This window comes from Salvelinus alpinus, chromosome 16, assembly GCF_045679555.1.
Source record: "Salvelinus alpinus chromosome 16, SLU_Salpinus.1, whole genome shotgun sequence".
Lineage (NCBI taxonomy): Eukaryota > Metazoa > Chordata > Actinopteri > Salmoniformes > Salmonidae > Salvelinus > Salvelinus alpinus.
Genome location: NC_092101.1, coordinates 6,658,192 through 6,685,773, shown reverse-complemented (window position 1 = coordinate 6,685,773; position 27,582 = coordinate 6,658,192). Strand labels below are relative to the sequence as shown.

Genomic DNA, 27,582 nt, shown 5'->3' with positions numbered 1-27,582 from the left:
GCAGTTGCAGTACCGCATTTACTGCGATACGGCCTCCGCAGAAGTCAGAGCGAACATACTTTTTGCCCGGACGACGCTGGGCCAATTGTGCGCTGCCCAATGGGACCCCCAATCACGACCGGTTGTGATACAGTCTGGAATCGAACCACGGTCTGTAGTGATGCCTCTAGCACTGAGATGCTTTATGCCACTCGGGAGCCTTTGCAGAGTTGTTTTCAAGGAAGTGAGTTTGTGTTTATACAGGACCTCCCGCCCCCACCTACCGTCAACCTATCATGTCAATACGGAGCTATATACGGAGCCCTCCGCATTGTTACAACATTTGAGAGGTGCATGGTGGTAAGACACTGAGCTTGATTAGGTATCTGCATGTTTCACAGGGTTGCCAGGTCTAGCTAAATTAATAGTCCAATGACTACTCAAAACCCGCGCAAAAGGACTGCAAACCGGCCCACATTTTTTTTTATACAGCAACAGAGGAGTTGCGATATTTATGCAATAAAACCTTTTTACATTACCTTATCGAGCCAATTAAGAAGGAATATCATAGTAACTTGTAATGACATTAGAAGCAAAATTTGGTTTTCCTCAAAATAATAATAATAATTATATGTCACAAGAGAAAAGATAATTAGCTTTTATTGAACTTGCCAAATAATTTCCCATGAATGGATGGCGATTGAACTTGTTTGACTGTTATGATTAAAAGCAATAAGGCACAAGGGGGTATGGTATATGGTCAATTTACCATGGCTAAGGGCTGTTCTTAAGCGTGACGCAACACGGAGTGCCTGGATACAGCCCTTAGCCGTGGTATTTTGGCCATATATCTCAAACCCCCGGGGTGCCTTATTGCTATTATAAACTGGTTACCAACATAATTAGAACAGTAAACGTTTTTTTTTGTTGTTGTCGTGGTTGCCCAACACCCCATTAAGATACATTATGTCGGTGTTTCCTTTATTTTGGCAGTTACCTGTACCTTATTTGGTGCAACAATACGGTGATTCCCACATAAATAATGTGTTGCAATGCCTAACATCGCTGAAAACTTTGCTTTGCAGTGGCAATACGCTGGGGAAGCCATGGGAAGCAGATGCTTGTCATCAAGCCCACTGGCTTCTATGACAGGAGGTTTCTGCAATTATTAGTAAGTAGCTAGTTATTCAGACTAGAATTAGCATACTCCTAAATAAACTTTTGTTTGGTTTACAGACAACTGTCCCCCCAGCACTGAACCACAGAGTTTCCAATCTTATTCACCCCCCACTTTTATTTCTAGAAATTCTATATCCTGCTTACTGGAATCCCAGTTGCAGTCTTTGTGACATCTGTGAATGTGTTTGTCGGTAAGTGTGTGTAGATGTTTCCATTGATGTACAGAAATATTCCAATGTTTATATGTGACAGGGATTACAATGACAGCACTCCAATACAAGCACTGCCACTTTTTTATGAATGTTTATGGAGAAACATGGTAAATGAGGAATTAAACTGAGTATATTATTCTGTTTTTTAAGGTTATTAAACTGAGTATATTATTCTGTTTTTTAAGGTGAGCTGGCTGAGATTCCTGAAGGGTATGCGCCTGAGCATTGAGAGTATTACAAGGTACTTCGAGCCCTTTGTCGCAGTTGTTTTCTCTTATCACAGTCCATGTCTTTTTTGGAAAAAGTGACTAATCATTTTATCAGAAAATTAAATGGAAATCCTCTATAAACAAAGTCATTCACATAGGTGATCCTCTGGAGATTGCTTACAATCAGACTTTGGCAAAGCAGATTTTGAGTCCTATTGTTGTCCCTATATTTGCAGCATCCTATCACCAGGTGGATCTCACGGACCTTCTACGACTCCCCAGTGAAAGACTATGAGAAAATGATGGCCCTGTTTCAGATTGAGTCTGAGAAGGGCGAGATGAGGTGAGTGTCACACAGTGAACATAGTGCCAACAATGACAAGTCAGTCTATAGGGAGGAGGTACGTGAACTGGCATTGTGGTGCCAGGACAACAACCTCTCCCTCAACGTCAGCAAAACAAAGGAGTTGATTGTTGACTTCAGGAAGCATAGGACGGAACATGCCCCGATTCACATCAATGGGACTGCAGTAGAGAGTCATCAGTTTTTAGGTTCCTCTGCGTCCACATCACAGAGGACTTAACCTGGACCAACAACACCACAATCCTTGTTAAGAGGCCACAACAACGTCTCTACTTTCTAAGGCGGTGAAGAAATTCGGCATGCCACCCCGAGTCCTTTCCAAATATTACCGCTGCACCATCGAGCATCCTGATTGGTTGCATCACAGCCGGGTACTGGAATTGCTCCGTCCATGATTGCAAGGCCCTCCAGCGGGTGGTAAAGACGGCCCAGTACATCGCTGAGACCGTGCTCCCACCCATCCAGGACATCTACTTGAAACAGTGCCTTATGTTTTATAATTTTTTATTGTTGCATTGTTGAGAAGGAATCTGCATGTATGCATTTGATTGATTGGATGGTGTATACTGTGTGTATCCTGTACATATGACAAATAAAAACGTAACTTGCATTCCTGCTTTTTTGTGTGCGCAAAACAGAAGGAAAATATAAAAGAAAACAGACTGTGGACAATATAAATCTTTAATCTGTACACATTAATTTGCTAACAAATCTTGTGTTTTTGTATCTGCAGACTGCAACAGTTAGAGGTGCGTAAGCAGATGAGAACGAAGGGAGATGGACCCTGGTTCCAGATTGAGACACTGGACAAGAATCTGGTCGACTACAGCATTAAATCAACGCCTGACAATTAAACCAACCGGTCCAACCACCCAGTCTAAACTGTCAGCGATCAGCAGTGGTGGAAAAAGTACTCAATTGTCATACTTGAGTAAAAGTAAAGATACCTTAATAGAAAATGACTCAAGTGAAAGCCACCGAGTAAAATACTACCTGAGTAAAAGTCTAAAAGTATGTGGTTTTAAATATACTTAAGTATGAAAAGTACATGTAATTGCTAATATATACTTAAGTATCAAAAGTAAATCATTTCAAATTCCTTATATTAAGCAAACCGGACGGCACAATTTTCTTAATTTATGGATAGCCAGGGGCACACTGAGACATAATTTACAAATGAAGCATCTGTGTTTAGTGAGTCCACCAGATCAGAGCCTGTAGGGATGACCAGGGATGTTCTCTTGATAAGTGTGTGAATTGGACCATTTTCATGTCCTGCTAATTATTAAAATGTAACTAGTACTTTTGGGTATCAGGGAAAATGTATGGGGTAAAAAGTACATTATTTTCTTTAGGAATGTATTGAAGTAAAAGTAAATGTTGTTCAAAATATAAATAGTAAAGTAAAGTACAGATACCCCAAAAAACGACTTAAGAACTACTCTAAAGTATTTTTTACGTAAGTACTTTACACCACTGGCGATCAGGATCACTGTTTGTATATTCTTTTCTTCATGACTAAAATAAAGTATCTGTCTATACATTGAAATGCTGTTTTCCATCTTTAGACATCTAATATTTGATCCTAATTGGCTTCACAATTACAATGTTGTTTAGCAGGGGCACATTGATTTGGCTAAATGTTTTACAATGGCCCGTACTGAACGACCCATTCTCTTGCAGTGGTGCACGACTTTCTTTTGAGTATTTCTCCCATTTGGCAGCAGTGGCATGTTGTGATGTAATTACAACGTTCCCGACACGTCGTTAAAAGCTGCAGTTGCTGTTACTTTTGCTGTGATTCCTTTATTCTACTGTCAAACCTAAGAGTAGTGTCTTTGTCATAACCCATGAATGTCCACTAGATGGCAGTGCTGTGATGACATTGCTCCCTCCTTCATTCTGTACTGTCATGAAAACAGTCTGGGTGAAAGCAACATCATAATGATCGATACTCACAGTATATTTGCTTTACTTGTCCACTTTCATATCAATGCAGATGAGGGAAGCCACTTGGGACTATTGAGGTGCATACTTGGACTGATTACAGAAGTTTTGGTCAAATTAAATGAAAGGAAAGACTAGGGTAAAAGTGTGTACACATATTGATATGATGCTGAATTGTGGTACAAAAATAACAGATTCATGCTCTCAAATGTATGTAACAACTTTATTTCGGGGCTTATGTACTTAGTAGCAACTCTGAAAAGTCAGTGTGGTCAAATAAACTGTTTGCCCTCCGTTAAAGTATGTAGTGTATTTCTTGTTCTGATTATGACAAAAAGGACCACACCTGTTTACAGTATTCTTTACTCTTATTAAAGTAATACTGTTAACTAGTATCTTAGATAGTATAAAGTATTGCCTCAAGTATCTTAAGTAACCTATATGGACTTCGGCATTTGGGCAAAAATAGTAACTCTTTAATTGGCCGAATTTATGTGTCAAAAGTCAAGAGGTGTAATGTGTAGCCTATTAACATTTGAAAATAGAATAGTCAGAGAAAACATTGAAGGTGTAGCCATTTGTGTGTGGTTTTATCAATTGGGTGGGTGTGACCACTCGAGTTACACCGTTCAGTGCGCTTCATGGTAAATAGAGCGATACAATTCTTTTTTACACACGCAATTTGGTAGCCCTCGCACCTGTTAAGACCTTTTTGGTGTTTTTTTTTTAGTTCTCCCGTTATGTTTTCAGCGTCATATCCCCCGTCGCTGGAAGAATGTCGAGACCGAATGATTTAAAAATAGGATCTCTCCTCTGACAGCCTGCTCTAATGACTCCCGTAGCATTGTAGTGCGAGGAGTAGGAATGGGAAGATGGCTGCAGATCTAGGAGAGCTGCTGGTCCCTTATATGCCCACCATCAGAGTTCCCAGATCAGGAGACAGGGTTTTCAAGAATGAATGTGCCTTTTCCTACGATTCGCCCGTAAGTCTCCCAATATTATGGTGTGTTTGTGTGTTCCAGGCTGTCTTGTAAACTGCACTAACACACGTGAATTAGCTAACGTTACGCTGTTTTGTGTCTGGATCTGGGAGTTCTATGACCACCGTTCTCTTGAACTTGAGCGCGAGTCTACGAAAAATAAATAATTATGTTTACATCCGGTGGAATGGGATTTCCATTGTTGAAAAGGCGCTATTTCAAAGTCACACACATAAAATCACTAGAATAACGTTATGTTGATATGGGAGTTATTGCTCACGGTTTTGTGTTAGAGGAAATAGGAGTTCTTAGAAATTGTAGTCCATCCATTTATTTCAATGTGAGTGACTTGTCATCTGCGACTTCATGAGTAGCGACAATACCTCTTGAGGGCAGTTCTTCCTGATGTCTTACCTCCAGGTGTGGAGCAGTCAGTGTAACTTGTAATACATTTGGGTCCCCCATGGACCGGCTCCACAGGAGGTTGGTGACACCTTATTTGGGGAGGACGGGCTCATGGTAATTGCTGGAGTGGTATAAGTGGAATGGCATCAAATACATAAAAAACGAGGAAACTATTTTCTACCACCTTGCTAGGGTTGCTAATGCTACTTCATGAGGTTGCGGTGCACATTAAGCCAGGGGTAAGGGGAAGGGGGATACCTAGTCACTTGTACAACAATGCATTTCAACTGAAATGTGTCTTCGGCGTTTAACCCAACCCCTCTGAATGAGAGAGGGGTGCAGGGGGCTGCCATAATCGACATCCATGTCTTAGGCCCCCGTGGAACAGTCGATTAATTGCCTTGCTCATGGGCAGAATGACAGATTTTTACCTTTTCAGCTCGGGGATTCGATTCAGCAACCTTTCGGTTACTGGCCCAAAGCTTTAACCACTAACAACACTAATGTGATGTGCAACATCCGGAAGCTGGCCGAAAATCTGAAAATGGTGGTGTAAAATAGTTTTATTAAGATGGTACACATATCTTCCCTTTTTATTTTTGGTACACCGACGAGCCATTCAATCGAGTTAAGGCAACTGACACCTTTTACGGCCTTGAATGGAGGATGTTTTATGTACGAGTCGGCCCATGGGGGATACAAGTGTGTTGCTGGCTTAATACATTAGTCGGACGTAAAATGAATAATAGAGCCATGTTGGGCTACTTATTTCACAAGACCGATTAACTGAAACAGACGCAAGTCATTACAGACTTTAACGCTGAAGCTTGTGGCTCCCAAGTGTTTGGCTTTTTGGACTAATTATTCAGATTTTTTTGTTGCTACGAAACATTTTATTAATGAGAATTGCCATTTTGAAAGTGACTCATCTGTCTGGAGTTCATCATGTCAGACTGGAGACTTGGGTTGGTTATTTTTATCCCTGTGCTTGAAGCTCGTGTGTCGAGCTACTTTAAGGTATGTCGCAGAGAGTTTTATGGGGGCCTATACTCCCAAGTACAGATATAGGTTAGTATGGAGGGTTATTTGTTGCCCTGCTATCCAAACTCCTTGCTCCTGCCAAACACTATGCCACGCCCACAGAAGTTAGTTTCTTCTCTGTAACGAGACTGGATCTGAGTACCTCCCTGCCAATTTCTAGAATGCCAACACATTCTAACTGGTGGTAGGCAGTTAGTTAGGGCTGGCAGGTAGCCTGGTGGTTAGAGCGTTGGACTAGTAATTGAAAGGTTGCAAGCTCGAATCCCTGAGCTGATAAGGTAAAAATCTGTCAAGGTAAAAATCTGTCATTCTGCCCCTGAACAAGGCACTTAACCCACTGTTCCTAGGCTGTCATTGAAAATAAGAATTTGTTCGTAACTGACTTGCCTAGTTAAATAAAGGTAAAATAAAGTTGAACTATTTTCACGGTCTGCAAAGCCACACTGGAGTTACTCTGTTTCAAACATGAAACCATGTTCTAGGCGTATTTCAGAAAATAACATCCTGAATGCAAAAACACTTGATTTAGGCCTGCCCTAGCTTATATGTAAATTGCCTGACATTTTATTGACACAACCCTGCTGACAAATCCCAATATCCTGGAATTCCAATATCCTTGAAAATTTGACATCCTTTGCGCATTGACCCCAAATAATTTTACACTGTGATTAAACAACATCAATATCAGAAAATATCAGTAAAAACTGAGAGAATTGCAACATCCATGTACTGAGTATGCCCTGTACCAAATGTATTAATGGATTCCATCTGGTGAGTTACCATTAGAGACCCAAAGTAAGCATGCCTTAAGAACCCATTTTTGTTATCTAGTGTGTTTGGGGGGATGCAAGGCAGGTTAGGTGCTAGTGGCAGGGGCACAATGTCATTGGTTCTCCGCCCTCTGGGTGTCTGATGTTCAGATTTTTGAACAACCTATTTGGAATTGACATCGTTATGGCAGTGGGGTCTTAAATAATTGACACTTAAATGATTGACACCCTTTATAAAGATGAGCAAAAATAAAGGATACAAATACTGAGCTGTATTATATACACAAAAAATGGGAAATGTTATACAATTGCTCAGAGAAAGATTTTGTTTATCAAGTTAAAAAAATGTTTCTCAAAAAGGTAAGGGTCAAAATGATTGACGACTGTGTTTTCAATACCTTATTTTCTGCTCATGTGTTCAAATTGTGACACCAAATCCATCACTGGTGTGCGTGGCCAAAGAGGTCTATTGTCATTTCATCCAACAAATGTAAATGACTGGAGTTTGCTAAACGGCATTGTTACTTGGATTGGAACCGGGGCTTTGGTCAGATGACATGAAAATAGAGCTCTTTGGCCACTAACATTGAAATGACAAGAACCCCATACATACTGTAAAATATGTTGGTGGATTTTTGATGTTATGGGGCAAGGGCATCATGAACTCTCCCCAGTACCAGGATATTTTAGCCAAAAACCTGGTTGTTTCTCCCAGGAGGCTGAAACTTGGCCACAAGTGCATCTTCCAGCAAGGCAAAAACCCGAAGCACACATCAAAACACACAAATATATGGTTCATTGGCCACAAAATCAACATTTTGCAATGGCCATCTGTCTCCAGATTTGAAACCCATTGAAAACCTGTGGTTTGAATTGAAGAGGGCAGCCCATAAGCAGAGACTAAGGATATCAAGGATCTGGCTTAGTGCCGTTATCCTCGCACGGTGAGGTTTTGAAAGGTATTGAAAAAAAGGGGTGTCAATAATTTTGACCCTTACCTAATTGAAAAAACAATATTATTGTTAAACAAAATCTATTTCTCTGAGCAATTAACCACAAACCGTGGATAGATGGTGGCATTTGCGCAAAACTGAAAGCGCGAACCACCGCATTTAACCATGGAAAGATGGCCGGGAATATGTTTGAATACAAACAGTGTAGTTATTCCCTCCGCAAGGCAATCAAACAAGCGAAATGTCAGTATAGGGACAAAGTGGAGTCGCAATTCAACGGCGGCTCAGACCCGAGACGTATGTGGCAGAGTCCACAGACAATCACGGACTACAAAAAGAAAATTGGCCTCGTCACGGACACTGACGTCTTGCTTCCAGGCAAACTAAACACCTTCTTTACCCGCTTTGAGAACAACACCGTGCCACCGACACGTCCCACTACAAAGGACTGTGGGCTCTCCTTCTCCGTGGCCGACGTGAGTATGACATTTAACGTGTTAACCCTCGCAAGGCTGCATCCCTAGCCGTGTTCTCAGAGCATGCGCAGGCCAGCTGGCTGATGTTTCCGGATATATTCAATCTCTCCCTATCCTAGTCTGCTGTCCTGCTTCAAGATGCTTCAAGATGGCCACCATTGTTCCTGTACCCAAGAAGTCAAAGGTAACTGAACTGAATGACTATCGCCCGTAGCACTCACTTCTGCAATGAAGTGCTTTGAGAGACTAGTCAAGGATCATATTACCTCCACCTTACCTGTCACCCTAGACCCACTGTAATTTGCATACCGCCCCAATAGGTCCACAGACGATGCAATCGCCATCACACTGCCTTATCCCATCTGGACAAGAGGAATACCTATGTAAGAATGCTGTTCATTAACTACAGCTCAGCATTCAACACCATAGTACACTCCAAGCTCATCATTGAGGCCCTGGGTCGCAACCCCGCCCTGTGCGATTGGGTCCTGGACTTCCTGAAGGGCCGCCCCCTGGTGGTGAAGGTAGGAAACATCTCCATTTCGCTGATCCTCAACACTGGGGCCTCCTCCTGTACTCCCTGTTCACCATGACTGCGTGGCCATGCACGCCTCCATCTCGATCATCAAGTTTGCAGACAACACAACAGCAGTAGGCTTGATCAGCAACGACGAGACAGCCTATAGGGAGGAGGTGAGGGCACTTGGTGTGGTATCAGGAAAACAACTTCTCACTCAGCGTCAACAAAACAAAGGAGATGATCGTGGCCTTCAGGAAACAGCAGAGGGAGCATCACCCTATCCACATCAACGGGACAGCAGTGGACAAGGTGGAAATGTATGTTCCTCGGTGTACACATCACAGACAAACTGAAATTGTCCACCCACACAGACAGTGTGTTGAATGCACAACAGCACCTCTTCAACCTCAGGAGGCTGAAGAAATTTGGCTTGTCACCTAAAACCCTCACAAATTTTACAGATGCGCAATTGAGAGCATCTTGTTGTGCTGTATCACCGCCTGGTATGGCAACTGCACCACCCACAACCGCAGGGCTGTCCAGAGGCTGGTGGTCTGCACAGCGCATCACCGGGGGGGGGGGGGGGGTGGGGGCAAACTACCTGCCCTCCAGGACACCTACAGCAACCGATGTCACAGGAAGGCCAAAAATATCATAATGAACAACAATCACCCGAGCCACTGTCTGTTCACCCCGCTACCATCCAGAAGGCGAGGTCAGTACAGGTGCATCAACACTGGGACCGAGAGACAGAAGCTATTTTTCAATCTCAAGGCCATCAGACTGTTAAACAGCCATCACTAACACAGTGAGGCTGCTGCCTACATACAGTCTTGAAATCATTGGCCACTTTAACAAATGAATCACTAGTCACTTTATTAATGTCAATTTAATAATATTTACATGTTATATTACTTATCTCATATGTATATACTGTATTTTATACATCTATTGCATCTCGCCTATGCCGCTCGGTCATTGCTCATCCATATATTTATATGTACATATTCTTATTTCATCCTTTTGTGATTAGTGTGAATTAGGTAGTTGTTGTGGAACTAGAAGCACAAGCATTTCGCTACATCCGCAATAACATATGCTAACCATGTGTTTGTGACCAATAAAATGTTGATTTGATTAAGTGTAAAATAGTATAATTTCCCCCAAAAAGTTTGCATACTGTGCATCCGGATAGTATTCAGACCCCTTGACTTTTTCCATCTTTTTGTTACTTTACAGCCTTATTCTAAAATTGATGAGGAAAATGTTTTATTTAATCCATCTACACACAATACCCCATAATGACAAAGCGAAAACATGTTTTTAGCAATTTTATTTTAAAAAAATTAAAAACGTATTTACACTGTATATACATTAGCTCAGTATTTGAATAATTTATTTTATTCAGTCATTTTTTCTGATCTTTATCGAGGGTGTCAATAATGTCGGACCCCACTGTACATCTAAAGCATTTCAGATGCTCCTGACACGTGCTACCTCAAATGGGTGTGTATTCATTTGTATTTATTATGGTTCCCAATTAGTTCCTGCCAAGGCAGCAGCTACTCTTCCTGGGCTCCAGCAACATTAAGGCAGTTCTATACTATTTCTAATATGACATTACATTTCATAACACTCAGGCCACTACACTACTAACACATATGTACAATACAAAATCCATGTGTACGTGTGTAGAGTACGTGTCTTATTGTATGTCTCTTCACAGTCCCTGCTGTTCTATAAGGTTTATATTTATGTTTTTGACATCTGATTCTACTGCTTGCATCAGTTACCTGATGTGGAATAGAGTTCCATGTAGCCATGGCTCTATGTAGTACTGTGCGCCTCCCATAATTTGTTCTTGACTTGGGGATTGTTAAGAGACCTTTGGTGGCATGTCATGTGGGGTATGCATGGGGCTCCGAGCTGTGTGTTATTAGTTTAAACAGACACCTCTGTGCATTCAGCATGTCAACACTTATTACAAAAACAAGTAGTGATGAAGTCAATCTCTCCTCCACTTTGAGCCAACAATCTGTTGGCTGACAACACTAGACTGTGTGTGTTTAGCATGTTATTCACCGTGTGTGTGTTGCATGTTATTCACCACATGTTGTTTTTGTCCACAGGAGTCTGAGGGAGGCTTGTATGTGTGTATGAACACATTCCTGGGCTTTGGCAGAGAACATGTGGAGAGACATTACCGTAAAACGGGACAGAGCGTTTACATGCATCTCAAACGCCATGTCAAAGAGGTAAGGGGTCATACCATGTGCTTAATTTTATATTGGTCTACACTAACAGTGCAAACAGTACGTACTGCACCTTTGTGTTCAGTTTTGGCAAAAACCATTGAATGAAAATATCCATTGAACTGATAAGAGGCTGGCGGCTTGTAAGTTTTTTTCGAGAGGATTTTAAAGAGACATTTACGAAAATGACAACTTCATCATCTTCAGCACCACCCTAACATCAACGTATGTGAAAACAGCACGTTTCTGTGCTTTCGAGTCAAAAAGATAGAGTAATACAGAGGAAGAAAAGTGTTTTCCAATGACATCGTCTTTAAACACTTTTGACATCGTCTGGTACTTTACTAACCATTGCCTACTTATAGCTGGTTCAAATCTGACATCATCTGGTGTGCCTCCTTTTTGACTACAAAACATGTAAACCTTCACATACGTCGACGTTGTGGTGACCCTGGAGACTATGAAGTTGACATTTTTGTTTTAAACAAATGCTTTTTTTGGTCCTACGTACTTATTCATTTGGTAGTCCCCTATCTTCAGATTTGTTAGGTTCAACCAATTACAGTGGTCTGCTTCGTGCGTGCCTTGTGTTGTATTCTGACATGAAGAATTGCACAGATAGGCACACTGTAGCCTCACCATTTCTGGTGCGATTTCAGATTAGTCAGTGATGGATCATTGTATGTAAGCCTATCATAGTTCTGCATGCAAGTGTATTTCATCCCTCTTCCTTATTTTGACCCTTTTGGTAATGTTCTTTCCCCTCCATTGATTTTCATTGAGACTGTCACTGATAATCCTCATCAATTTAAACTGCCTCCTGAGAAACGCTTTCAGTGAATAATCTTCGAGTCATCTGCACTTTGCATAGGCCTATGTAGTAGTAATAAGTTAGAATTGCGTAGTTGGGGTGGGAGAAGGAAGCCTCAAACCTGCACTCTACAATTCGTTATTGTTGTGATACTACAAACATATTGATCTACATCAGATCCTGATACAACCTTCAAAATAAAATAAAAAACGCAATGCTTATTTTATTGCTAGCAACCTGCTCAAGGCCATCAGACTGTTAAACGGCCATCACTGACGTTGAGTGGCTGCTGCCGACATACTGACTCAAATCTCTAGCCACTTTAATAATAAAAAATTGGATGTAATTAATGTGTCACTTTGAACAATGCCACTTTATATCATGTTTACATACCCTACATTACTCATCTCATATGTATATACTGTACTCTATACCATCTGCTGCATCTTGCCTATGCCGCACGGCCATCGCTCATCCATATATTTATATGTACATATTCTCATTCATTCCTTTACACTTGTGTGCGTATAAGGTAGTTGTTGTGAAATTGTTAGCTTACTTGTTATATATTACTGCACGGTCGGAACTAGAAGCACAAGCATTTCGCTACACTCGCATTAACATCTGCTCACCATGTGTAAGTGACCAATCAAATTTGATTTGATATCTTCTGTATATACTATTACTATCACTTGATATCACTCACTTTTCTGTTTTCCTGACAAATGGATACAGCCATGTAGTTCTTTCCTCCGTCTTACAGCAACAGATCAACTAGGTCAGAATGCTGGCCTCTATTTGGAATCGATCGCAGTAGGAGAAATTGGAGGTTCAGTTGGAAACGACAGCTGCTACCGTTTCCTCTTGGTTCTAATTGAGACCCAGATAAGCTCCCCTGCAAGTGATTCTATTTCCATGCCTGGATCTGTCCAGAAACAGCTGGCCACATTCCGCCTTCTCCTGTGTCTGCTGTTTTCCCATGTGGCCAGTTGGTCCAAGAGTGCGTCAGCATTCTTCCTGTCTGTTCGATGTGGCCGCCTCCCTGCCCTATTGCACAATTGATGGGCATCCACCTGAACCCGATTTGGATCAGAAGGACCCAGTCAGTTCACAATGAATGGGCTTGTAGCCTTCGCTAGTGACTTGAAATGTTGACGGTCTACTGACTACTCTATTGATTGTAAAAAGCACTTGGTTTCATATTGATTGATTTATCCATGTGTGGATTTCTATGGTTGATACTGTTATAATTGACAGTTTGTCAGCCAACACGAGACTGTTGTATTAGTGTTGATAAACCAACATTACATTTACCAAAACAGTTTTGGTATTCTTATTTGTCATGAATCATTTTTTTGAAAACGATGGGGATGTTTCATGGCTTGCTTTGAGATATTAAGACGTATATCTTGATCCGTGAATATCATTTCTTCCTGTTGACTTGTGTTTCCAACAGAAAGCTACAGGTGCCGCAGGGGGTGCCATCCCCAGAAGAAGAAATGGAAAAGTGTTCCTAGGTAAGCCTGATACTTGTACTGTCCTAAAAACGACTCGTATATCATCATGGGGAGTTCCCCTTAAACTCAATCTCCTGATGGCTTATTTTACAGTACAGTCACATTTCTCTCTCAGTAGTCTGTTTGTACCCAGTCATTCCTGAAGAGTAGGACATGACTCTACATTTCCCCTTTCTAATCGCAACCTGGTGGCGTTTCAAATATCAGTGTACTTAATTGAAAACGAGTTTGAAATGGAATCTTATAATAATAACAATGTTTTAATAATCACATCCCTCTCAAGAAAATCTTGATCTGCTGTAAGTATTGCAGTCATTTGTGCGCATTGGCTGGGTGCAACTGTTAGGGGAAATTGTATGTTATTATATGGCAGTAGCCCTACACTATTTTGCCTAAAGGGACATCTTCCCATGTCCAAAGTCGAGGCCCGGGCCCCCAGTCCTTTACTGCCGCGCAACTCTAAATGTAGCTCATTTATTTGTATATGCAGTTAGTAACCGTTCTAAATCCAAAGTGCCACATGCCCGACCTGGCCTACTCCCCTCCTGCAGGGGGGTTAGTTTACAGTGGGCTGCCCCTGCCTGTCGCTCAGCCGCCCTCAGCTGCTGCACCCTGTCAACCCCACCAGCTGACACACTTATGCCACTGGCCACAATGACGTGGGCAAGGGAGGGCCAGGTGGTGCTGGCTCGTTTAAACATCAACGCTTGCTAGTTACCTCCCCTGTTTCACCGCCCCACCAACATTCCCTTACCCTCCATTCCCTTATCTCCCACTATCTACTAAAGCCGGATAACCAGCCACTTTACGCCTTGCCTCTGTAGCTTACGTACGCTGAAGCGCTAGGCTCCAAGCGTCACGCTCCCATTTATTGGACATGCTCGATTGTCGTCTTTGCAGGCCTGACCCCTCTGCAGGCCTGACCCCATTGTCGTCTTCGCAGGCCTGACCCGTCTGCAGGCCTGACCCCATTTTGAAGCCTCGTGGACCCAGAGGTCCCTCTAGCCTGACGTGAACTGCATTCTCCCTCCCACTCTCCTCTCGGCTTTGACTCCCATTGGAATACAAGCTGAAACAAAATTGTGCTTTGGCATTTCCATACCAGTCGGATGATCTAATCAGTCAACCAGCAGCCCACCCACCCAGCCAAGACATCATCTTGTTACTAGAGGTCTGGGGTTGAAAGGTAGACTAGGGTCTAATGTATGCAGTAACCTTAATCTGACTACTTACATGACTGAACAATTCATCCATTATTTTACAGTTTCGGAAATCATAGGAACAATGGGGGATAATAATTATTTTGACACAAAAGGTTCTGTCTGAGACGTCCCAAATACTGTACATGTGAGGTTAGCGCATAACTGGCCAATCAAAACCTCACATGTACAGTATTTGGGACGTCTCAGACAGAACCTTTTTGTGTCAAATGAATTATGTTCCCCTTGCTTATCATGTTTTCCGATGCCATAGGTATCCTGTGATTTTCTTTTCTTTGCATGCTGTGTTATTTTGTTCACCACTATGTGTGATTTTTATTTTTTATTTTTTATGGGCCTAATAATGAAGACGTAATTTAACTGTAAAAATGTAGTACCTTTTGTGGGATGGCCACAACCAGGCATGTCTCCATCTGATTGTCAAATAAATCACTTCAAAAATAAGGTTCTGTGCACATGTTTCTCCACTCCAAAATAATAACAGATTCTAAAACGGTGCACTTTGTACTCGCCATTTGATGAATGGAAAGAGGAGCGTATTATACCATCATTGTATACCACAATGATGGTATAATAGCCAGCAGATGTCTTGCCATATTTGTTTTAAATATTGTGATAGGCTCACATTTTACCGGTACGGCGTACCTTGCTTACTTTCACCCCTGAGTATTCTATGAAATTCTTGACATTTATATTGTGACATTTTTAAACGAGGACTTTGCATCATACTATTCTCAGTTGAACTCAGCAGCTGTGACATCTAACCCTAAACCCTAGTCTGGGTTAGCATCACTTACTAGATGTATATTTTTATTAAGCCAGCTAACATGGAAGCTCAAATGTTCAAGAAATGCAAGTACACACCCCATTTTTGTATCGGATAACCCACATGTCAGTTACCCTCTAACAAATTACATGATATCAGAAATGCATTAATCACCTGAAACACCTACCATTTTCTATCATATTTATTTGATCCTATCATGTCATCTTTTATCCTATCTAGACAAGACACATGCTTCGTGAAAGGCACAGGCTAATCAATGGTATGAATCATCACTCACTGTTTTATGGTAACTGAATGTCAATGTCTGCTTCCTCTCTTGAAGATTTAGAACTAAACCGTGATTTTAACGGAGATGAGTATGAGTGTGAAGACGAGGCCAAGCTCGTCATATTTCCAGACCACTTCGAGATCCCCTTACCAAATATTGAGGAGTTGCCTGCACTGGTCAGTGAGTGTGTGCCCGTGCCCTCTGTGTGCCATGCATTCTGAAGGGAAACGGTGGTTCACGCACCGTCCTTTGCCTTTGCATATCATGTTTTCCGATGCCATAGGTATCCTGTGATTTTCTTTTCTTTGCATGCTGTGTTATTTTGTTCACCACAGGGTCTTATGGTTGTGAAAGCCATTGTGTGCTGGTTATGACACCTACATAAGTGTCAACTCACATTTATTCAAATTCGTTTTTTCCCTGCCAAGAAGTTTCCTTTCGTTTTTAACGGTTTTTTCTTAAATCCTTTGTTGTAATCAATTCTTTAGTCATGTTTTTTTCCCTTCATTTTAATAACTTCATGACCCTGTCATGAAGCATTATGACCATCCTGTGTCACTTTACTTGGACTAAGAAAATAAACTTTGACACTGTCGAAGCATTATGACCATCATAAGCCTATTACGCACATTCCCTTATATCAGTCATCAGTCAAAAAGAGGGTGTCTTGTCCTGCTCCTGCATTCACCCCAGTCATCAACAACAGAGCATTGGGGTAGGCGCGCATATCTGACATCAATGTGTGAATTACAATGATAATTTAATATGCTCAATAACATTTAATAAAAAATGTAAATAACAAAAACATACTGATGACACAAGCTATGGTCTAATATAATGTTTTGCGTTGTGTGGTACGTTTTGTGGGTTTTTACACTCATGTAGAGGTCATAACCTGCCATAAAATATGTCACAGTAGGTCAAAATGTGTCATAACAGTGTTATGACCATATTATAACTGGTTATGACAAGTTATATCAGTTGTTATGGCATATTATGACATGGTATAACGCTGGGTGTCAAGTAAAGTGTTACCGATAAGTCAAATCAAAGTTTATTGGTTGCGTACACAGATTTGCAGATGTTATCACAAGTGCAGCGAAATGCTTGTTTCTAGCGCCAACAAAATAAACAATACTCACATAATCCAAATGTAATAAATGTCAGAGACCGCAATATAAATATACATATACATATAATGTATATTCATTTACGCTGAGTATACCAAACATTAGGAATACCTTCCTAATATTATTGCACCCCCCTTTTTCCCTCAGAACTGCCTCAATTTGTCGGGGCGTGGAATCTAGAAGGTGTCGAAAGCGTTCCACAGGGATGCTTCCCACAGTTGTCTAGTTGGCTGGATGTCCTTTGGGTGGTGGACCATTCTTGGTACACACGGGACACTGTTGAGCGTGGAAAAACCCAGCAGCATAGCAGTTCTTGACCCAAACCGGTGTGCCTGGCACCTACTACTATACCATGTTCAAAGGCACTTCAATCTTCTGTCTTGCCCATTCACCCATTGAAAACCTCACTTACACAATCCATGTCGCTCGCAATTGTTTCAAGGCTTAAAAATCCTTCTTTAACCAGTCTCCTCCCTTTCATCTACACTGATTTTGAAGTGGATTTAACAAGTGACATCAGTAAGGGATCAGAGCTTTCACCTGGTCAGTCTGTCATGTTTTGTACACTCAGTGTGTATATACAGTAATAGTGTGTAAAGACAGTATATGAATAGAAAAGGTGTATACAGCAGTAGTTATTACAGTGGTACAATTGCAGAAGTGATTCCAGTGGCGCGAAGCAGGGTTGGTGTCAATTCCAGTCAGTTCAGGAGGTACACTGAAATTCATTTTTTTTTCAATGCTTTTCAATTTGGATCATTTTTTAATTTGGTTTACTTGACTGAATTAACTGGAAAATAAATTGACCCCAAACATATATATATATATATATATAATGGGCAGGACTTCCTAACAGTAGCTTACATAGTAGTATTGGTACTGTAATAATAATTTAGTCTGTCCCCTTTCTACCTACATTATAATATGGATTTTGATGTTATTACATTATCGGTGGAAGTTATTACATTAATAACGGAATTTTTTACACACCTGATAATGTAATAGCCACCGGAAAATGTATTAAGTTATTACTATATCTGGGGGAAATTATTACGTTATCATTCAACCGTTTTCGGGAGATTTACTACGTTATCCATTTGTTGTTACATTATACTAAAAAAACACGTATTACTTGATTTAAAAGTGACATTATTTGGCGTTGTTACGTTATCCCCTGTTACAGGCTTACTCCCCTACCAGTAATGGTGAAAGACAAATCAGCGAGACATTACCATGACACTATGTTATTAACAGTTTCAGGAACATATCCTGTCTCTTATCCTCACTGATCTAACTGGGATCAGGTTATATATTCTCCTGTATGCACCACAGTCCTAGACCTGTGACTAGTCCTAGTCTTATTAAGTCACTGATACACATCTCCCCAGTCAGTAGATCTAATGCCTCCTGTGTGTCCCGTGACTCCCAGGTGACAATAGCCTGCGATGCCGTGCTCAACGCTGCGTCAGCCTACAAAAAACAGGAGCCCGAGTCCTGGGACGAGGAGATCCAGGTTTCCAAACATGCCAGGAGTCTCCGACAGCAGGACAACGGCGTGAGGATCCCACCCAGGTAACGAATTGCCTACTGATTGGACTGACAGCTGTTATGCAATAATGTAGAAACGCCAATATGGTGGACGGTGGCTTCAGAACAACGTCCCCGTCAGCCATCTGTAGAATATGTACGTCTGGTGTCATTTTCTGTTTCTTGTGTTGCTGCTAGTTTGTGGGTCCTCTGGTGTTTCTTGTGTGTTTTAGGAGGTCCTTCTGAGTTACTTAATGCGGGGGTTCTCAAACTCTTTGGGTCTGTCTACCACTTTTGTGATAGCAAATTCATCAGGGACCCCTTCATAATCAGAACAACCGAAGTGATATATAAAATAGCATACAAGGAGTTTTACTATGACTTCGGCAGCCGGATGAACCAAGTCTCTGTCCCTGGGAAGGAACATTTTTAAAGGCATCGGAGAGAGAATTTTGCGGTTTTCAAGTGAATTTCCTACAATTCTACGCTTTTTGTCATGTGGCAGAGAGATGTTTGGTTGCTGCTTTAAAGCTAATATCCTGCGGTACTACCCATTTTGCCATGAGGCATTGACAAAAAGTTGTCGTTTTTAAAGGCCCAGTGCAGTCAAAAACGTGATTTTCTGTGTTTTTATATACATGGAGTATACACAAGATTATGAACACCTGCTCTTTCCATGACTAGGTGAATCCAGGTGAAAGCTATGATCACTTTTCACATAAGTTTATGTGAAGGGGAGGAGACGGGTTAAAGAAGGATTTTTAAGCCTTGAGGTAATTGAGACATGGATTGTCTGTGTGCCATTACGAGAGTGAACGAGCAAGACAAAAAAATCAAAGTGCCTTTGAATGGGGTACGGTAGGTAGTAGCTGCCAGGCGCATGGGTTTGAGTGTGTCAAGCACTGCAACGCTGCTGCATTTTTCACGCTTAATAGTTTCCCGTGTGTATCAAGAAGGGTCCACCACCCAATGGACATCTCGCCGTCAAGTTGGCGAGATGTCCATTGGGTGGTGGACCCTTCTTGATACACACGGGAAACTATTAAGCGTGAAAAATGCAGCAGCGTTGCAGTGCTTGACACAGCGAGGGGTGCAACTCAATATTGGGAAGGTGTTCCTAATGTTTGGTATAGTGTGGAAATATATACCAAGTGAGGTTGGAATAATATTGTGAAAATGATAGTGCCCTTCAGCGTAAGAGCTGTTTGAAAAGACTGGCTGAAATTTCAACCTGTTTTGGTGACATCACCAGGCGGTAAGAGTTCCAAACCTCTGCCAATAACAGCTTGTTTTTTTGTTGTTGTTTATTTTAGAATATTTTATAAAAAATATTCACAGTCAAGTTGTTACCCAGAAATTATTTTATATTTATACTGAGCACAAATATAACTGGAACATGCAACAATTTCAACGAGTTACAGTTAATTTAAGGAAATCGGTCAATTGAAATAAATGAATTATTGACGCTGATCTATGGATTACACATGACTAGGCAGGGGTAGGCCTGGGGGGGCATAGGCCCACCCACTTAGGAGCCAGGCCCACCAACTCAGAATGAGCTTTTCCCCCACAAAAGGGCTTTATTACAGACAGAAATACTCCTCAGTTTAATCAGCTGTACGGGTGGCTGGTCTCAGACGATCCCACAGGTGAAGCAGCTGGATGTGGACGTCCTGGGCGTCCATGGTTTGCGGTTGTGAGGCCGGTTGGACGTACTGCCAAATTCTCTAAAATGACGTTGGAGGTGGCTTATGGTAGAGAATTAAACATAAAATTATTTGGTAGCAGCTCTGGTGGACATTCCTGCAGTCAGCATACCAATTGCACGCTCCCTCAAAACTTCAGACATCTGTGGCACTGCACATTTTTTGTGGCCTTTCATTCTCCCCAGCACAAGGTGCACCTGTGTAATGATCATGCTGTTTATTGATATGCTGCACCTTATCAGGTGGATTAATTATCTTGACAAGGTATAAATGCTGACTAACAGGGATGTAAACAAATTTGTGCACCAAATTTGAGAGAAATAAGCTTTTTGTGCCAATGGAAAATTCCTGGGATCTTTTATTTCAGCTCATGAAACATGGGTCCAACATCCAACATCTTTACATTTTGCATTTATATTTTTGTTGAGTATAGATAAAAAATGGCTGCGTTGGACCTTTAACAGCTTGAATTACAGTGCATTTATGTAAAACAAATAATTGGTGGGGAATACAGGAGGTATTGAGTTGAAAAATGTATAATTTGTGGAGTACTGTGGATACCAATATCCCTGTGAGCCTCCCAGGCCCATGTTGCCCAGGGTTAATGTAAATTGTACATTAATATTACATTGTATTGCACCCTCTTAACTTATTCCACAGATCCCAAAATGTGTTTAATATGCATTAAAACAATTACATGTAATTTGTATTTTTTTAAAATATATTTATTTTGAGGTCTGGCCGCGGAACCCCTGCAGTACCTCCGCGGAGCCCAGTTTGAGAACAATTGACTTAATTTACTTGCGCGTCCCTCCACTTTACTTGTGGGATTCTGCCCCCATATCAAGGAATCCCTCCTGGTTGAATATTCCCAAGGTCAGATCACATAGGCCTACATACGCAGAAAGAATATGCTCAATTTCAGATGTATTATACTGGCATGGTTGTCATAGGTAGACTTCTCAGCAACTGGTCAATCAATTTCCTGTGCTAAGGAAGGTAATTATGAACGGTAGCAAATTTAGATTGGTCCGAATGCGGCTGGGCCACTCTGTAGATGAGAGAGAAGGTTACCACACTAAATATAAACCCAAGCAGACACCCATGTGCAGCTGCATCAACTCTGTCACTCTTTGAGGTGCACAAAACATGATGGGACACACCAGAGCACTTGGATTAACTTGGCCGACCCATATCTCAGCAGCTCTCCAATCAACAGGTGTTTTCTTAGGTGTCTGAAGCCAAGGTACTCTGTAACGTTACAGTGCCTTTTGCCTGACATGGAAGTTACTCCTATTATTTAGCATTAAGAAGCACTAGCGTTAAGAAGTCCTTTATAATGAGAAACGTTAAAAACACACAAGACTGTCCTACCCTTTTTATTGAACATAATTCAGGTCATCAAAGTAACCCCAATGAGAGAGAATGCTTTTCGGACATTCTTGCCATTTTGTCCTGCAAGGAAAAACGACACTGAAACAAATGTATAAGAGCAACATGTGATATGACTGAATGTTTCCCCCCTGTCCCCTCTCTTCTCAGTGGATGGAAATGTCAGAAGTGTGAGATGAAAGAGAACCTGTGGCTGAACCTGTCGGACGGAGCGGTGCTTTGTGGGAAGTGGTTCTTTGATGGTGCCGGAGGAAATGGCCACGCCTTGGACCACTTCAAAGACACTAACTTCCCCCTAGCTGTCAAGCTGGACAACCTCACCCCAGACATAGCAGGTCAGTGACACATATTGGCCGGGGGGGGGGAACTGGCCTGATGTCAGTGTTTTAATTCTTCCATTAGTGTAAAGCAGACCGTCTCTACTAAACTGTCCCTTGTGTTGTGTATAAACTGACCATAAACCTACTTCAATTAGTTGTTTGTGAAGTTACGAGTAGCAATTAACTTGTAACTAGGTTTAACTGTTTAGATTTTCTCTCTCAGATATTTATTCATTCGATGAAGAAGAAGCTGTCCTGGACCCGCAAATATCCGAACACTTGCAACACTTTGGAATAGACATTATACAGATTCAGCGGGTACGTCTTGCCGTCATTGTAGGAATACAATTTGTGATTTTCAACAACTACTGTCTGTCAATGTCACCAAAAAGTAACCTATATCAAACAGGCATTTCCATTTCACATAGAATGTGGGCCTGGAATAATATCAACCGTTTCTGGGTATGGCTGGACCCCCATTTTGAATGGGGACTCACTCCTTTTATTCCGCTGATTGAATAGAATGGAACAGATAACGGCCACCACAACACAGACAACACAAACAACGTGCGGCCGCGAGTCAGCGAGTGGGAGGTGATCCAGGAGTCGGGCATGAAGCTGAAGGCAGTGTACGGCTCGGGTTTCACGGGCATCAAGAACCTGGGCAACAGCTGCTACCTGGGCACCACCATGCAGGTCCTCTTCAGCATCCCTGAGTTCCAGAGGGCGTAAGTATCACTAGCATCTGGGATGGTGTAGGAGAGGGATAGAGGGAGATCGAGAGCGAGGCCTTCAGAATGGACCGGAATAAACATAGTAAATCTGGGCGTGGGGGTCTAGGGGGGTCGTCATGTTTCGCCCTCATACAACAACACCGATAAAGATGACTATGAAAGAAAAGTGACTTGACCTAAAGGTCTTAATACATGTTTTGTACACATCTATCGGATAATAGCTGCACAACAATACCTACAGTACTGTAAGTGGCAGGTTTGTACGAGTGGATGAATGTGGTGTTCAATCTCATATTGTATGATGTCTGTTTTTAATCTCTAGGTATGTTGGAAATCTACAGAGGATATATGACTACTCACCTCTTGACCCCAGCACGGACTTCAGCACACAAATGTAAGTCAATACACAGGTAAATAACGTTGTTATCATGTTTATGACCCTCACCATGTTGATTTGATTTAGCTCGTCACATAAATCAGCAAGTTGTTTACCACTGGTGTTGCCCGATCTCTTTTGTTCTTAGTAGCTGTTAGTAGTTTGAGTAGCTGTTACAATGCAAGCATGTGTAATAGGTCATATGTGTTTGCCAGTTTAAATTATTGACCAATTTCTTTACTTTTTGTTTGTATGTTGGTGTTGGCAAAGAGCTTTTCTTAGTCAAGTTTGAGAAGCTACTGTATTACAATGCAAGCTTGTGTAATAGGACAGGCCATATTGGTTTGTCACTAATCCTTTGGTTTGTTTTTGTTTATCCACCAGGGCTAAACTGGGCCACGGACTCCTCTCAGGCCTGTACTCCAAACCACCAATGAAATCCGAGCTCATTGAACAGGTGATGAAAGAAGAATACAAGGTATTAGACTGGGTACGTCCAGCTCGATATCTGGGTATAATGTGAGCATGCAAAGTTACAGACTGACAAATGGAAATTTGGAGAATGTTTTGTTTTGTGGTTCCAGATAAGTAGGCGAAAGAGCTGTGGTTAACTAGTGTACTGTACTTTATTTATTCAGCCACTAGTTTTTAAACTTCTAGTAATGCAAGTGTAATATAATGAGGAGTCTGCATTCAGGTCAAAACAGAATGTTATTGATTTCCGATCGTCCTCATTACATGAACAAGCAAAAATAAGTCTATGCTGGTAGTGTGAACAATGCATAAGCGTTTGTAAAAAATGTCTTTCTCCTGAACGTTTGTTCTGCTCGGTCTTCATTACTTTTTCCTCTGTTCACATTTCTTGATATATAAAAATAAGCTGCGGAATAGTCGCTAGAAAGAATCCCAGACACATGGAATCATGATGAGTATGAACTCTGCCTCTAAGACACAATGAGCACGGTTATGGACACACTAATACGATTACTGTGGCTGGTCAGATTAATATAATAGTTTTTTAAAAACGTTTGCATGCTTTACAAGAAGAATGATTTTCCTAATTTGTTTACATGGACACATTTGAAATCAGGCTACTTGATGGGACTTCAGATAAGTGCAGTGACTTATTTTTGCGAAGTCTATTTGATTATGAGTACGGACATATAAAGTTTGTATGTGAACCGTTTTTTAAGATGCATACTTTGAGTTTTTCAGAATTTACTTCACATAAGAGGAGGTTCACTCTGCTGGTGCTGGCAAATATGCAGATCAAATACACTGCCGAAAAGCTGTTTACATGTCCTAATAATTAGAAAGATAGCTCAGAAAACCAGGTGTTTTAATCGACGCATGCTTACTTCAATTTTGACCTTATGCCGATTTAAGATAAGCAGAGTAAGGTTTTCACATGACTATTTCCATACTCTGCCTACTGCCGCAATCAGTTTAATGTCGAATTACACTGAACAAAAATATAAATGCAACATGTAAAATGTTGGTTTCATGAGCTGAAATAAAAGATCCCAGAAATGTTCCAAAAAGCTTATTTCTCTCAAAATTTGTGCCCACATTTTTTTTACATCCCTGTTAGTGAGAATGTATCCTTTGCCAAGATAATCCATCCACCTGACAGGTGTGGCATATCAAGAAACTGATTAAACACAGGTGCACCTTCTGCTGGGAACAATAAAAGGCTACTCTAAAATGTGCAGTTTTGTCACAAAACACAATGCCACAGATGTTTTGAGGGAGCGTGTAATTGGCATGCTGAGTGCAGGAAGGTCCACCAGAGCTGTTGCCAGATAATTTAATGTTAATTTCTCTACCATAAGCCACCTCCAACGTCGTGTTAGAAAATTTGGCAGTACGTCCAACCGGCCTCACAACCGCAGACCACATGTAACCACGCCAGCCCAGGACCTCCGCATCCAGCTTTTTCACCTGTGGGATCGTCTGAGAACAGCCTCTCGGGCAGCTGATGAAACTGCAGATTTGCACAACCAAAGAATTTCTGTACAAACTGTTCCAGTTCTTCCATGGCCTGCATACTCGCCAGACATGTCATCCATTGAGCATATCCAGCAACTTTGCACAGCCATTGAAGAGGAGTGGGACAACATGCCACAATCAACAGCTTGATCAACTCCATGCGAAGGAGATGTGTCGTGCTGCGTGAGGCAAATGGTGGTCACAGCAGATACTGACTGGTTTTCTGATCTATACCCCAACTTATTTTGAAAATTGTTTTAAGGGATCTGTGACCAACAGATGCATGTCATGTGAAATCCATATTAGGCCCTAATTCATTTATTTCAATTGACTGATTTCCTTATCTTTGAAATTGTTGCATTTTATATTTTTGTTCAGTGTATTAGTGTGCATGTAAACGTACTCAATGTGAAATTTTACAGCTCTACGACCGTTTTAAAATTGAGCCTTAAAATAGGTGACGTCCATAAGTGTTCCTCAGAAAACACTTGGTTATCTCTACTGATCGCTTGTCAATGTTTATGATATTAGCTTATTCCCGAAATTACAACTGATATTCTATATTCATGTCCCAAATGTCGAACATGGCTTCTCCCTTTTGGCTTCTTTACCTCGTAGATAATAATCTGATTGGATTTAATAGGTGAGGGCAGCATGTTTCAAATTAAAGTGCTTTCACCTATGTGGTTACAGTGCCTTCAGAAAGTATTCACACCCATTTGTACACATTTTGTTATGTTAGACTGAATTTAAAATGGATTCAATTGAGATTTGTTGTCACTGGCGTACACACAATATCCCATAATGTCAAAGTGTAATGATATTTTTAGAATATTTTACAAATGTTATAAAAAAGGAAAAGCTGAAATGTCTTGAGTGAATAAGTATTCAACCACTTTATTATGGCAAGCCTAAATAAGTTCATGAGTAAATATTTACTTGACAAGTTGCATGGACTCGTTCTGTGTGCAATAATAGTGTTTAACATGATTTGTTTTAATGACTACCTCATCTCTGTACCCCACACATACAATTATCTGAAAGGTCCCTCAGTCAAGCACTGAATTTCAACCACAAAGACCAGGGAGGTGATCCAATGCCTCACAAAGAAGGGTAGCTATTGGTAGATGGGTAAAAAAAAAAATACCTTGACCATCCCTTTGAGCATTGAAGTTGTTAATTCCTCTTTGGATGGTGTATCAATATACCCAGTCACTACAAAGATACAGGTGTCCTTCCTAACTCAGTTGCCGGAAAGGAAGGAAACCACTCAGAGATTTTAGGCAAATAGGAGAACTGTTTTAAAGTCACCAATCAGTCATTAAACATTGTAGTTACTCCACAATACTAACCTAATTGACAGAGGTGAAAAGGAAGCATTTACAGAATAAAAACATTCAACAACACAAGTTAAACTGCAAAAAAGGTGGCAAAGCAATTGATCTTTTTGTCCTGAATACAAAGTGTTATGTTTGAGGCAAATCCAATACGATATATTACTGAATTCCACTCTTCATATTTTCAATCATAGTGGTGGCTGGATCATGTTATGGGTATGCTTGTAATCATTAATTAAGGACTGAGGAGTTTTTCAGGATTAAAAAAAGAAACGGAATGGATCTTAGCACAGGAAAAATCCTAGAGGAAAACCTGGTTCAGTCTGCGTTCCACCAGACACTGGTAGATTAATTCAGCTTTCAGCAGGACAATAACCTAAAACACAAGGCCAAAGCTACACTGGAGTTGCTTACCAAGAAGACAATGAATGTGGCCGAAAGGGACAGTTTTGACTTTTGGAAATCTATGGCAAGACTTAAATGGTTGTCTAGCAATGATCAACAACCAATTTGACAGAGCTTGAAGAATTTAAAAAAGAATAATGGGCAAATGTTGCACAATCCAAGTGTGGAAAGCTCTTAGAGACTTACCCTGAAAGACTCACAGCCATAATCGCTACCAAAGGTGCTTCTACAAACTATTGTCTCAGGGGTGTGAATACTTATGGAAATGCAATATTTCTGTATTTCCTTTTCAATACATTTGCAAACATTTCGAAAAACATGTTTTCACTTTGTCATTATGGGGTATTGTGTGTAGATGGGTGAGAAACAAAATCAATTTAATCCATTTTGAATTCAGGCTGTAACACAACAAAATGTGGAATAAGTCAAGGGGTATGAATACTTTCTGAAGGCACTGTGTACAGTAAAAGGCTATGAAATAAGGAAATGAAGCACTAAAAGCCTATTGGAAAACAGTCTGTTTCTTTACACCCCTGACTTCTCTTAGCCCTTATTAGCCACAGCAGTAATGGATAGGGCAGGAATGTGGCTCTGCATTTCATCTGAGGCCACTGCTAGTTTTGGACACAGACAGCTGAGTGGAACACCGTTGCCTGGCAGAATGGAAAAAGGAAGGGACATGTGCAGAAATATGTATTCTCCTCTGTCAATATTCATTATTTCTCCTTCTGATTAACTTGTAGTTATAAAAAATGTAAGGCTGTGTTGCATGTCTT

General features: G+C 41.1%; 1 protein-coding gene and 1 pseudogene across 4 annotated transcripts in view; both read left to right on the top strand.

The window, feature by feature from the left end:
- On the top strand, positions 1-2,935 carry LOC139540697 (NADH dehydrogenase [ubiquinone] 1 beta subcomplex subunit 5, mitochondrial-like; annotated as a pseudogene).
- A 1,635-nt stretch (positions 2,936-4,570) lies between these two features.
- The window catches only part of LOC139540695 (ubiquitin carboxyl-terminal hydrolase 13-like), a 60,208-nt gene continuing 37,196 nt past the window's right edge, over positions 4,571-27,582 (top strand). Inside the window, exons 1-12 of one of the 4 annotated variants that reach the window (XM_071344565.1) lie at positions 4,756-4,873; positions 8,418-8,515; positions 8,635-8,699; positions 11,165-11,290; positions 13,555-13,615; positions 15,945-16,066; positions 18,450-18,592; positions 21,796-21,980; positions 22,189-22,283; positions 22,488-22,693; positions 23,022-23,093; positions 23,460-23,565. In XM_071344565.1, the coding sequence (XP_071200666.1) occupies positions 8,664-8,699; positions 11,165-11,290; positions 13,555-13,615; positions 15,945-16,066; positions 18,450-18,592; positions 21,796-21,980; positions 22,189-22,283; positions 22,488-22,693; positions 23,022-23,093; positions 23,460-23,565 (1,152 nt within the window). In that variant the 5' untranslated portion in view covers positions 4,756-4,873; positions 8,418-8,515; positions 8,635-8,663. Of the gene's footprint in view, positions 4,874-8,417; positions 8,516-8,634; positions 8,700-11,164; positions 11,291-13,554; positions 13,616-15,944; positions 16,067-18,449; positions 18,593-21,795; positions 21,981-22,188; positions 22,284-22,487; positions 22,694-23,021; positions 23,094-23,459; positions 23,566-27,582 lie in introns of all 4 variants that reach the window. The other 3 variants (XM_071344564.1, XM_071344563.1, XM_071344562.1) reach the window with 3 other exon arrangements.